The sequence below is a fragment of the Cricetulus griseus genome, chromosome 2 (genome assembly GCF_003668045.3).
Source record: "Cricetulus griseus strain 17A/GY chromosome 2, alternate assembly CriGri-PICRH-1.0, whole genome shotgun sequence".
Classification (NCBI taxonomy): domain Eukaryota; kingdom Metazoa; phylum Chordata; class Mammalia; order Rodentia; family Cricetidae; genus Cricetulus; species Cricetulus griseus.
Window position 1 is genome coordinate 455,924,930 of NC_048595.1, and position 13,968 is coordinate 455,938,897.

General features: G+C 42.4%; 1 protein-coding gene across 4 annotated transcripts in view; it reads right to left on the minus strand.

Annotated features, from left to right (window-relative positions):
• Positions 1-13,968, minus strand: part of Ptprm (protein tyrosine phosphatase receptor type M) — a 677,957-nt gene that overhangs the window by 364,862 nt on the left and 299,127 nt on the right. For all 4 annotated transcript variants that reach the window (XM_027397791.2, XM_027397790.2, XM_027397789.2 and 1 more), the window contains exons 6-7: positions 8,264-8,438; positions 4,554-4,847 (exon numbers count right to left, since the gene is read on the minus strand). In XM_027397791.2, the coding sequence (XP_027253592.1) occupies positions 4,554-4,847; positions 8,264-8,438 (469 nt within the window). The remainder of the gene's footprint in view (positions 1-4,553; positions 4,848-8,263; positions 8,439-13,968) is intronic.

Genomic DNA, 13,968 nt, shown 5'->3' on the forward strand with positions numbered 1-13,968 from the left:
CATGGGCCTACTTTCTTCTGTATGTGGATTTTCAGTATCCCTGGCTCTATTTCTTGAAAATCGTATCTTCCCTGCAGTGTTGTTGCCTTTGGCCTCAGTATTTATGAGTATTTATGTCCGGGTCTTATGTTTTACTCCATTGATCTACATATCTCTTCTTTGTGCCGGTACCATATTAGTCTTTAAATAAGAGTTTATAATATTTCTCGAAGTCTAGAATAGCAATCCATCTAGCATCACTCTTTATTGCTCAAGATTGCTTTGGCTATACAGGACCTTTTATGCTTCCATGACAACTATAGTACTTTTTTTTCTATTTCTGTGAGGAATATTGTGGGTATTTTCATTAGAATTGGGTTAAATCTGTGCATTGTTTTTGACGGGATGGCCATTTTCATGTTAATTCCACCGGCCCATGAACCCATGATGTCTTTCCATTTTCTAGTTTTGAATAGCTGGTCAGGGTAGTCTATGTGGCTTCCAGAATAATACAGATTAGCAACATAGCCTTTGTTCACCTCTCAGGGAATGAGGGTGGGCACCCATCACAAAGACACCACATACTTAGGACACACAGATTGGGTGACTCCAGCTGGATCTGACGCCAAAGCTCCTTCCTATGGTATAGCTTTTATGGTTCCAGAAAATAATATCTACAAAGGGTGCCAAGGGAGGGAAGCATAGTTCTACCAGGTGCAATACCTAGGAACCAAAACAATGACCAGCATGGCAAGATATTTACAGAGGCACAAGACTTGGCACTCAAAAGTCATCAGCAAGCTGTCTAAATGGACTTAGGGCCCATTCCATAAGAGGGAAAACATGCCTGGTAACAGAAACCTAGGCAGCTTCTGGGACTACTGAACATGGAATTTAGAGAAGACTCCACTACCACCGCTCTGCTAGACCAGCACAATCACTTACCATATTCTACGTCTTATCCTTACACCCACCGATAAGAGTAGCTACCACCTCCCATCACAGAAGCCTCACTTTACAGCAGATAGAGAACACCACAAAAACAAACAACAAAAACCACAACTCTGGATACAATGCAAAGATCAATGGATTGGTGGGGAGTCCAGTGCCCCGTGAGTACATCTATATTATAATCTACATTATAGATCCTGAATCTATACTGAGGGAACATTCTGGAAGAGAGGGTGGAAACTTTGTAAGAGCCAGAATACGAGGCTGTCTGGTTTTAATCCGTCTCTGCAGTTTATGGCAGTTTATGGCAGCATAAACAAGACTGGAAAAATAGAAATACCAATGGACATGCTAATGGGAAGGGGGCAACTCTCATGGGGTCTCAGCCCCAGAAAAAGGACCACAAGAAATGACTGACTGTTGGAGAAAGGAGAGTTAGCTTCTCTTGGGAGTAAGGTCAGATTGATTATCCAATGCAGAGCGGCCAGCTGTGAAACCGTATGTACACATACAACAGAAATGGACCTAGCAGGTGTTATGTATATAAATTATACACATGCAAAAATACACACATATGCATACATATATCACATATAATATCTATTAGTACATATGCACACAAAAGAAGAATTTCAGCTTAAGAACAGGAGACATGAGAGAAGTTTGAGGGAGGGGCCGGAAGAAAAAAAGGGAGAGGGGGTAATATGATTATATTTCAATTAAAATAAAGATTGTAGAGCTGTGAAACCATGCCACCACCTATATAAATTATTAAAATATTATTACATGTACTGCTATTGACAATGCTATACAAAGGTAATGTTTCAATATGATGAACATTTCACAAAAACAAAATCGTTTGCTAGAGTAAATGACTGGGATGGTAAAGTTTAGACAAGGGCAGTGAAGTTGAGAAAGAACTAGGAAATTTCTAGAACCTACGACTGAGTCTACAGTGACACTTGTCTGGACAATCAGTTCCTACGTCAGCACAGGGGCTGGAAGATGTTGGGTGGAGATAGTTCTACAGATCCCGTATTAGCAGACCCATGACTGAGCCCTTGGATGAGGTCCTAGGGGGAGAAATACATGTGCTCTGTTCCCTAATATAAATTGCCTTTCTCTTTCTTTCTTTCTTTCTTTCTTTCTTTCTTTCTTTCTTTCTTTCTTTCATTCTTTCTTTCTTTTTCCGAGACAGGGTTTCCCTGTGGCTTTGGAGACTGTCCTGGAATCCTGGAACTGGCTCCTGTAGACCAGGCTGGTCCCGAACTCACAGAGATCCGCCTGCCTCTGCCTCCCGAGTGCTGGGATTAAAGGCGTGCGCCACCACTGCCTGGCTGCTTCTTCTTCTTCTTCTTCTTCTTCTTCTTCTTCTTCTTCTTCTTCTTCTTCTTCTTCTTCTTCTTCTTCTTTTCTTCTTCTTCTTCTTCTTTTTTTCTTTTTGAGACAGGGTCTCACTATGTAGCCCTGTCTGGATGGAATTTATTACATACAAGAGGCTGTTCTCAAACTCTCAGAGATCTGCTCACTAACTCTGCCTCCCTCCCAAGTGCTGGGATTAAAAATGTGCACCACTATGAATTATCAAGGAAAAAATTCCTGTGAGCTCTGCCAGTATGCATCACAAATAAAAATGAAAGCAGATACAACTGTTGAAGCTCACTGATTCCATGGGACTGAGGAGACAGTTCTACTGGTAAAGTGTTAGCTCCACAAGCATGAGACCTAGGTTCAGAGCCCACGCCCGTTTAAAAAACATGCCTTGTAAATGGTAACCCCAGTGATAGGGAGGAAGGGATGGAGAATATCTGTGGCTCGCTGCTCAGCTGGCTCAGCCGAATTGGCGAGCCCCAGGTCCTGGTGGGAGATACTGTCCCAAAATTCAAGATGGAAGATTTCTGAGGAAGGGTATGCAGATTGATTCCACATCACACTCACACATAGACCTGTGTGCACAAACAGACTACATATACACAACTGTGTACACACACACAACTGTATAAATACAAACACAAAATTGCTTGTACACACAACTGTATACACATAAAACCTCATATAAACAACTATACACATACAACTGTATACACATACAACTGTACACAGTGCTGTATAAACATACAATTGCATACATACAAGTGTACACACCAATGTACACACATACAACTGCATGACACATCTGCACATACCACTGTATCCATACAAAATTACATATACACAACTGTACACACAATTGTGTACACATACAACTATACACATATAAATTGCACACACAACTGCATACACATACAACTGTATACATACACAACTGAATACACATAGCTCTACACATACAACTGTATACACAAACAGCTACATACACACACAACTTCACACACACAACTGAGTACACACAACTACACACACATAACTGAGTACACATACAACTGTACACATATACAACTGCATACCACAACAATATACATATAACTGTACACACAAACAACTACATACACATACAACTTCACACACACACATTAACTTCTACTATTAGCATAGAGTCAGATGGTATAGTCTTCACTGGGCTTTTGTGGGGCCATTGTCTCTATGACTCCAATGATAAGAAAATCCCGCCATGACCGTCGGGACACTTGATAACCCCACCACATACAATATCTATTCAAATAGTGCTAGGTAACATTGTCGAGGGAAGGATGGACGAGCAGAAAAAAGTTTGTACACATGTACCATAGACATAATTTGAGTCTCTGAATACTTGAGATCCAAGGCTTATTGAATTTATGTCAGTGGAATCCCACGAGAGCACCCACTGGCCTTTGAACATTTAGGGGAGAAATGAAGCACCAATGTTGTTTCTTTACCAAATGCTATCTAAAGCATTACCTAAGTATATCAAACTCCATGGGCTCTCCTCCTGTCAGCACACGAGTCCATACAGGGTTTCATGTCCACTGTGAAAGATCTCTGGGAGGGTTCCATAAGCATTCTCCTTCCTCCCAGACAGTCACCACTCAGAAACAGCTCACAATTTTCATAAAATGCTACGTTTTGCTGTCCATCAACCTTATTCTGCATAACTTGCAGAATATCTTTGGCACAATGAAGAATTTGCAACCAAAGAGCCCAAATACTACACAGTCCATAATAACTCCTTATGTTATAAGCAGGCTCCTGGTCACTGGCCAGCAGCCGTGCCCCACATGCCCAGCAATAAAAACAGTGTTCAAGCCCCACGAGAGCACCTGTCATTTCACAGCATGCCCTTGTGTGACAAGGACATTAGATACAAACATAAAGCAGAGGGGCTGGAAGAAGTGTCTGACCCATTAGCAGACATCACTGAAGTAGATAGCCTCTGGAGCATTAGAGACCATTTCACTATCAATTATGTGGTACCCAAAGCAAGAGATAAACTAAGACCAGGAAAAAGAGGTAGAGACAGGTTGAAAGAGTGAAGGCCTTGGGGTCTTGGGCCCTAAAGTTCAGTGTTAACTTGTGATTCATAGTAAGGAGTATTTTCATCCCCACATGGGATGCAGGCAGAGCTCTAGGAAGAGTGGGATCCAACACTGATGTCAACACCAAGGGAGACCATGAGCATCAGTGGACTGTCTCCTGGTACTCACCAGCACACTTGGTTCTTGTTCTCAGAGCTGGCCCAGGAGACCCAGTGCCGCCCTCCCCTGGTCTGGTGAGAAGCACACTGATCTCATACTCCGTGTCTGGGTCAAGGTGTCCAATTTTGTAACTCGTGGAATCCACCGGCTGCCGATCATTCCAGCTCCCACTGGCTGTGCAGTACTCGACCTCACGAGCCACAATGGGCCCATCCCCATTGATGGAGTTGGCGTTGAGCTGTATCCACAGATAGGTTGCTCCCACAGAGGCAAGCTGGGGTGGCGCAATGGGAACAGGTGGCTCTGAAAACAAACCGGAGAGTTATGTTTCAGGTGTTTCCGTATTCAGTTGATAAAGAACTAAACATGCATCCATGATGACAGAGTAGAAGATATTAGAAAATTAAGCACTGAACTGATGAGAGGGGCTTCGCGCTGTTCAATACGTGCATTGCAGTGGTAATGATTTAAGCAAGGTTCAAACCTTACCTTTCAGAAAGTAATGAGGGGGCTGGAGAGATGGCTCAGTGGTTAAGAGCACTTGTTAATGTTGCAGAGGACCTGCATTTGGCTCCAAGTACCCACATGGTGGCTCACAGCCGTCTATAATGCCAGATCCAGGAGACCTGTGGACCTAATGCCTTCTGATCTTCTAGGGTGCACATACACACGTTCAAGAAAACCACTAACACACATACAATAAATAACTCCAAAGCAATAAAAAGAACAAAGCCAGCTTGAGCCCAGCACCTGCATTCTCAGCTACTTGTGAAAGAGGCAGGAGGCTCACTTGAACCAATCAAGGCAAAACAAGACACTGTCTCTAAGTGGGAAAGAGAACAAAAAACAAGGTACGGCTGTGGCTCCTTGGTAGGGTGCCCATCTAACATACCAGAGGCCCTAGGTTTGATCGCCAGCACTCCAGAGTGGGTGCGACGGTGCACACCTGAAATTTCTACACTCTAAAGCCAGAGGCAAGAGCGTCAGAAGTTGAAAGTAATCTTCAGAGGCTACACAGTGAGTTTGAGGTTAGCCTGAACTACACGAGTTACTATGTGAGAACAACAACAAAACCACCCACCTAATTTGTTCAACTGTGTATGTCCATAATCAATCTTAGGACACAATACATAAACATATTTTACATCAAAGATGTTTTTTTTTTCCTTGTGAACTGAAGTCACTACTGAAGCTTCTCTTGAGCAGCAGGATCTAACAGCAGGACATAGTCCATTGTCAGCCTTCTTGCTGAGACTCTCTGCAACGTCATCAAAGGCATGAGGGTTTTATACATCATTGAAATGAGTTGTTACATGCCTGTTATCCCAGCAGGTGGGATGGGAGGAGGCAGGAGGAACAGAAAGTCAAGACTACCCTTGGCTACCTAGGGAATTTGAAGCCACATTTCCTTATGCTTATATCTGCCACCATTTTAAAAGCAAGGAAGAAACTATAGTTTCTCTCTCCAAAAATCCATTTCTGAGGTGACTTATTTTCCCTAAAGATGTCACAATGGGCTGATCTAACTGGTAGGGAATTGAGCATCCAGATTACAAAGTCTGCTCCTGCTATCATCAAGGTCGCTCCCAGTATGAGTTTTCCTAAAGCCAGAATAGCTGAGAATTGAACACACTACACCCAGCTTGATAAAAACCAAAGACACCAATATCAAACACTCCCTCTAACTGGAGGGTCTCCTGCACGGAGGCTGGCTGTTTTCCTCTTCACTGGCTAAGAATGGGGAGGCTGGCCACCATACCTATAAAATAGCTCCCACATTATTAATCAGATGCCAGTTGAATGACTCTCCAGGACCCAAGTGAAGGAACTCTGCATGCCACTGATAAGCTAAGTGAGATCATGTAAAAAAAAAATACATATTTTGCACTGGTGAGCCAGTGTTGTGTCTCCTCAGCCACGGGAGACAGAAACTCCACCAGACAGGAGTAGGATTCTCACACCTCTCACAGCTTTTCTGATGGAGGCTACATCTAGCCACTCTGGTTCAGCTGCGATGTGGCAGGACCAAGGGCTAAATAAATGACCTGGCATTTAAAGTTTTAAAATCTGGAAAGGCCAGTCCTACTGTGGAGTCCCAACTGATAATTATGGATACTAGCTTGGCCAACACAAACACCTGTGGTGATGTATTATTTATGATTTATTAAAGCTTGACTGAGGATTCAGAAAAGCACAGTCAGCCACAAGCCTTGGAAGGCAGGCACACAACTTTAATACCCAGCAGCCAGAAGCTAGGATGTGGTGGTACACACCTTTCATCCTAGGTCTGGGGATTAAGAGGTAAGACATATCTCTGTGAGTCCAAAGCCACCCAGATCTACACAAGAGTGCATCCGTCTGAAAGAGGATTATAGCTCAGACCTTTAATCCCAGCATTAGGGGAGTACATAAGACAGAAGCAAGGTCTCAGAGAGATTCCTTCTCTAGCCACACTGAGGAGAAGTAGCAGTTGGAGATTTGGTGAAGAACTCCTACGTGGATCATCCCTTTCAGACTGAGCTAGAGGTGTGAGCTAGTGGCCTGCTTCTTTGCTTTTCTGATCTTCAGCTTGAAGTTTTAATAAATCATAAATAGTGTATCACTACAAACACTGCTATCCCCCTCCACATCAGGGTCTGACACCCACCACGCCCAGTTCACTCTTTACACATATGTGGTTTCTGCCACTGAACTTCCCATTGGCCCTGTCGTTAGGTGGCACGTCCATGGCCTGTGTCTTCTTAGCTTATTCTGGGATGCACACCCAGTATTCTTTAAAAGTGGCTGAAAAGATGGATGAATTGCTAATAGGAACAGTCCACATTGGTGGCACCACATTTGTGATCTATATTCAAGAAATGCAAAATAAAGGTATAAATGTAAGGCACAGGCTGGAAGAAGTGGCACGGGGTATAACACATAAATCTGACATTCCAACCCTACCACCAAAATATTGAAAAATAAAATAACTAAAACAAATATTATTTGTCTCCCACAAGAAAAACTGGGGTGGCCTGTCATAGTTGTCTAAAAGGCCAACATGGTGCACATGCAAGTTCAAATTATTCTATCTGGCACCAAAATTCCATTAGTAGCTTGATGGGATAAACTCTTCTGCCCACACAAAAAAAGAAAGCATTAAATGAGCTAAAGGAAAATTATTTCCCTTCCGTTTTTTACCTCTCATCTCCCACCTTCTTGAATATAATGACTCAATTTTCCAGTCACACAGAATACAGTAATAGACACTAACTGGAACATTATGAGAGCTAAGACAGTGTTATCAATATGGCTTCCATGATATAACAGGGCCTTTTTATACAGACACTGCTTCATTTTATTAACCATCTTGCTATCATAAACACACTGCCTGGTGAATATTTGCATTTTAAGTGATTTTTCTATCAGAAAAAATTTTATTCCTTAAAAAATTTTATAGGTTGTAATCTGTATCCACAGAGCTGGCACACATCCTGGCTGACAGCATAGCCGCTGCTCTGTGCACTACTAAACCAGCGTCAATCACATACATTTTTCAAAAGCAGTGCTCACATGCAAAATCTGTACTTAAAATGCAATCCATCAACTCAACCAATCACCCAACTACTATTCAGAAACAGACAGGACAAGTTAGAGCATAAACAAAGAATGAACAAACAGCCATGGAAGCGTGTCTATTTTAATAGACTATTTGAAGGTATAAAGAATGCATTAAATACCTTTAACTACCAATTCTGCATAGTTTGATATGCCAACGCCTCCTTCTGTGCGAATCATACAGCGGTACTTCCCAGCATCCCGCTTGGTCGTGTTGACAACATTAAATGAGGCTATGAATCTTCTGGAACTCGTCACTTTTATCTCCTTCAAAGGGGCGTCTCGGACATCAATGCCCTGCATCATCGAGCGTGGAAAGGACAGAAAGAAGCAATATCAGTGGTCATATCAAAACATCGATACACCTGATGGCAATTATCAATGTGTGTTTATCCCCAACAGCAATTCTGCCCCATCAACAAAATGAAGATTGAAGGCTCCAAAATTAAATGTGTAGAAATGTGTTGCTTGTACCTTTTAAATGTGTTACATTAAATAAACTGAGCAGGGGAGAAAAACATACAAAACCTTTTTTTAAAAAAAACTTTGCTTTCTATAAAATATTTGGTTCTTCATAAGACCTTATCCTGTATTTTTATTCTTTGTTAGGAAACAAAATTAAGACACCAACCACCCTATAACTAACTCAATTTCTCTATGAGAAACCAAATAATTACCAAGACTAACACTCAAATCTACAGTGGGTACCATCACCACAACCTCAGTGATGGACCCAGAGGACTAACACAAGCTTTATGATGTTTCATAAAATGAGGGTGAAGTCTTCCTGTATTCCCTGTACTCCAGTCCCCACGAGACAGCTTCTACTTCGGGGAAGCTTTGTTTTTTATTATCCCTATACAGCAAGTCAAACTTTCATTTCCAGCTCTTGGAAATCCAATCATTGCAAGAGATGAAAGCAAAAGAGGACAAATTCAGTTCTGCATTTTTAGTAAATCTTGGGACATCTGCTACCTTCTCTAGGCTATTTATATTAGTGGAAAACAACAGCCCAAGATCAAGGGTCACATATGATGCCAAGCCCTATGTCCGTTAGTCATCCAGAAACCATGCTTGGGGCGCCAGGATGTGCTATTATTGAATCAGATACCTGGGGGCCAAATGCTGAACCACCAGTAGACATCCACCAATGATGATTGCCTGAGAGGTAAAGGGGAAGACGGTTGGCTGGCAGAAGTCACAGCGGGGAATGGCTGCAGATCCTGTGGGTTTGAGGAAGTGATGTGTGCATAGAGGGTGATCAGAAAGCAGCCAGAAGGGAGAGTTGAGGGAAGACCATTCTAGTCACACAAACCAGTAAGGGAAGCCCAATGTGATCAGAAAGACGGGCTGAAGTGACAGTAGCAAGAAGAACTTGGATTTGAAGACTATATTAATATGTTTTCATTTGTTGCTATAAAAACGCAAGGCTACACAATGGTAAAGCCCACCTCCATGGCTCAGTGACTTGTACCACACAGATAAACAAACAAAACAGCATTTATCTTTGATACTTCGGGTCAGTCAGTCTTAAGAAATGTGAGTTTGGGGGTTAGCCTAACTGAGGAGCTAAGCATAATCTCATCATTAAAAGTGATTGTGTCTTCTCGGGCATCCACTTTCCTTACCCAAAAGGAGATGATGCAATTCAGTCTCAGAGCCACTGTGAGACTTGCAAGATGTATGCAAGGACACTGACATCGTGATTGGCAGCACACATCCCCATTTGAGCCTTGGACAAAATGAGCAGTGGATTCCAGGAGAGAACCCCACCTTTGTGTCTGATACACGGGTGGCTGCAGCCTCAGATTACAGTGTGCAGAAGCCATGGGCTTGCTGACACTGAAGCATGGAATGAAACAGACTCACTCACCCAGTCACTAGCAAAGGACAAGGCCCCCACAGTGAGGTGCCGCTGTAAAACACGCACTAAACGGAGGCACAGTGTTCTCACAGCAGTTAGCTCCTCAAAGACAGGATTGAGCTACAAGCTTTGCATTCTCCTAGGCAGCTCCCGCTGGGATAGGGCGAGAGCAGTCAGGAGTGCTGCATCAACACAGTTCCTGCTCCTTGGAAGGAAACCTCAGGAGTGGGGATGAAGTGTTCCGCCTGCATTGTTTTGGGCAGTAGCTGTAAAAGTAGCTTTATTTATACCTTAAAAAGTAGCAAATAAAAATATAAACACGTATGTCTTAATTGAGTGTTTTACTAAACTAAAACTTTGGTCTAACAAATAGCACCCTAACATAAAAAAAAAGAACACAATAAGATTTGGCATTAACAATGCATCAGGAGAAAGGAAGCAGCCCTCTCTGAATTCCATACATTTGCTCTCTGGTAAAACCTCATAATTCAAATATTGCTAACGGAAGAGACCTGATACCTATAGCCTTCAAAAGTGGGATGTTTCATTTTTCAAATTGACATAAGTGAAATCGTAAACTTTTGTTAATCAGTGAAATAGTACACCCTATAGAAAGTCAAACTGTGTGTTGGCAAGATTTGGTTACCAACAGTGTGACGACTAAAGGCCAGGGGATCGTCTATTGTTCTATTTACTTATGCATATGCCCACAAGAATAAACTTTTTTAAAAAAACATTTTATTTACTTATTTTTCATTCCAGTAATAATCCTGCAATACTTTTCCTAGCAGAGGTGCTCCCTGACCCCTGACCATAGCTCACGCTTACTTTGGGTGCCAAGGGAAGGGCTCTCCTTTTGCATCAATGTTTCTGCTTGGAGAAGCAGCCCTTGTGAGCCACTCTTCCTTCATGCTGTCTATAGCATGGCAAGATGCAGAGCTCCACACATCCAGCGCATCCATGAACTCTCAGGAAGGAATCTTTACATGAAGACCCCACATACTCAACCACACCAAGAAATTCAGCACTGGGACAGGGGAGCCTGAACCAATAAACATCGTTACTGCTCTAGATCCACACAGGCAACCAGACCATGCCCCTTAAACAGACAGGCGGCCTTCCTCTTGCTATGTGAAATGTGAGGCACACTATTGCAACCTCTCACTCCTTTAGACTAAAGGATATGTCAGAGGTTCTAGGTGCCTCTCGGCTAACAATCTCACACAACTCATCATGGACGAGGTGGGCAGAATGGAGGAGTCTCCGATAGCATCTACATTCCTGTCGCCAGAATGTAAGAATGTACCCTTCCAGTGCTAAAAGAAAGCTTGCTCCTGTGATGAAAAGTGATTAAGAGACTGGAAGACATGCTGGGTTGTCTGGGTGTCCTATGGCCATCAGTGGGTCTTCAGGAGAGAAAATGAAACTCAATGCAGAGGAGACATGGGATGGAGAAGAAGCGATCTGAAGAGGAAATGAGGAACTAGAGACAAGACATGAAGGAAGAAGCTGGAAAAGACAAGGCACAGGTCGCCCCTGAGATTCCCAGAAGAAATCAACCAAGCTGACACTGTACATTGAGGCCTTCTGCTCTTGGGAAGCTTAAGACAGTGAAGCCAAGGAGTTTCTGGCGTTTTGTTACAGTCGCAATAAGAAAATAATATAGCAACCACTAGGGTAATGAAATGTCACCTGGCTTTTGATGTTGTATAGACATTGTGACCTTAATTCCCAGCTCTGTTCAAAAAACGTTTAAGGTCATGTTGAGTCTTTTGTAAAAGAAAGAGTTCAACCCAAAGCTATCACTGAAGCCAAAAACAAAAGGACAAAGGTGGGCCCATACTTCTCAACCTCAAAAACTTAGCAGAAAACATTAATCAAACGGACATCGTGGGCTTGGCATGAGGGCAGACATGGAGTGAAGGAATGGAATGAAGAGCCCAGACACAAAGCCTCACAGATGTCACCCATTGACGTGCGTCAGGGATTAGACCACTCATTTGGGAAAGATTGGTGTATTCAACAGTGGTAGTGGAGAAACTGGATAGGCACTGATCCAAAAAAAAAAAAGGAATTAATTTTTAGCTTTGTCATATGCAAGAGCTAAGTCTAAATCAATCAAACACCTAACCTCAGGAGCTAATATTATAAATCAAGGGAAAATTTCAACCATCTGAGGTATGGCACTGGTGTTCTTAACTGCTATGCCAAGATCATAGTAATCAGGACTATATCAGAATCACACATTTCACTGCATAAATAATCACAATTTGGATGGGGAAACAGCTCAGTAAGCAGGGTCATTGCTCGGTAAGCTTTAGGCCGGGAGTTCAGATCCCCATGACCCCCCCCCCGTAGATGCCAAGTGGGTGTGACAGCCCACTGTAATCCAGTGCCGAAGACACAGGGACAGAGAATCCTGGGAGCAAGCCAGATAGCTAGAACAGAAATAGAGAGCTCTAGGTGCAGTGAGAGACCCTGCCTTGACAGTCAATATGAGGAGCAATCAAGAAAAACATCTACTGTCAGTCTTGGGTTTGTACACACATACCTCGCACCCATGGGAACACACAAATACCCATGCACAAATGTGTATGCAAACAAAAAGGAATTGCCCAGAAAGTAAAGTATCAGCCCGCAGTGTGGGAAAAGCCTTTGTAAATTATATAGCTGAAATCCTACAATTCATCAACAACTATTAAAAATTTTCAGTTAAATACTGGGCAAGGGACTCTTTCTCTGAAGAAGAAATGCACATGGCCAACTGGCACACACAAAATTATGTTCAGTGTCATCAGTCATTAGGTAAACATAAATCAAAACCACAATGCCATACCAGTTCACACTAGGTAAGACAGCTTAGTGTCAGGTACATAGAAACTACCAAGCGCAGGACAGATGCAGGAAACTGGGACCCTTGCACATGGCTGCTCAGAAATGGTGGAGTCATTGTGGAAACATCACTGTTCTACAAAAAGATAAAAGTAAAATGATCATAGGACCCAGCAATTCTACCATCTGAAGGCAGAACTGAAAGAGGCTCTCAGAGTCTTGATGCTATTCGTCAAGACAGCACCAGTCACAGTGGCCAACACGTGGAAGCAATCTCACTTTCCACCAATGGGAGAATTAATGAGCCAGGAGAAATACACACACAGAATGGAATCTCATTTGGTCCCAGAAAGAAAGGAAATTCTGACAAATGCTACAACGTGGAAGATCCTGAAAGACATTACGTTAAGTGAAATGCATTAGTCATAAAAGGCAAACACTGTCTACTTCCACTTGTGTGGGGAAAAAAAAAGGGATCTTAAAAACTAAATACTTTTGTCAATTATAGATATATATCATCATGACTTTAGCATACTGTAGATTTTTTTTGAATGTCAAGCTTTATTTTAAGTAAAATCTGAACTGATGGCCCAAACCATACAGACAGGCTTATATATTTCTTTGTGCATTTTGTGAGGTCCACAGACCTTTTCATATTTTATATATTTATTGGATAGCTGATGAATAAAACATACATATAATAAGAACTTTGGTTATGAGAATCCAAATATTCAACAGAATGCTTCTATTTAATTTTGTGGTATCATGTGGCTTTTATAGGATGAAATTATTTTTCTTACTAGATAGGATTTTAATAAGAAAATTAATCTCACTTTTATTATTTAAAAAAATGGCTGCCGAGTGCTCAGACCTTAAGGGAATATCCATCATTCTCCTAAGACTCAGGGACCGTCATGAAAAGGGAGCAGAGAAAATCAGAAACTCCACAATGGGGAGAACAAAGAAACACAGTCTTCGGGACATGCCACGCATCGCACTCATGGCCTCACGATAGCTACAGTGACCGACACAGGGCTACACAGGGCCGGACTCCTCAACCTTCAGTTAGGGACTGCGAATGGGCTCATGGGGTCAGGCTCCTCCTGGAGCTTCTGGTAGATGATGACTTTT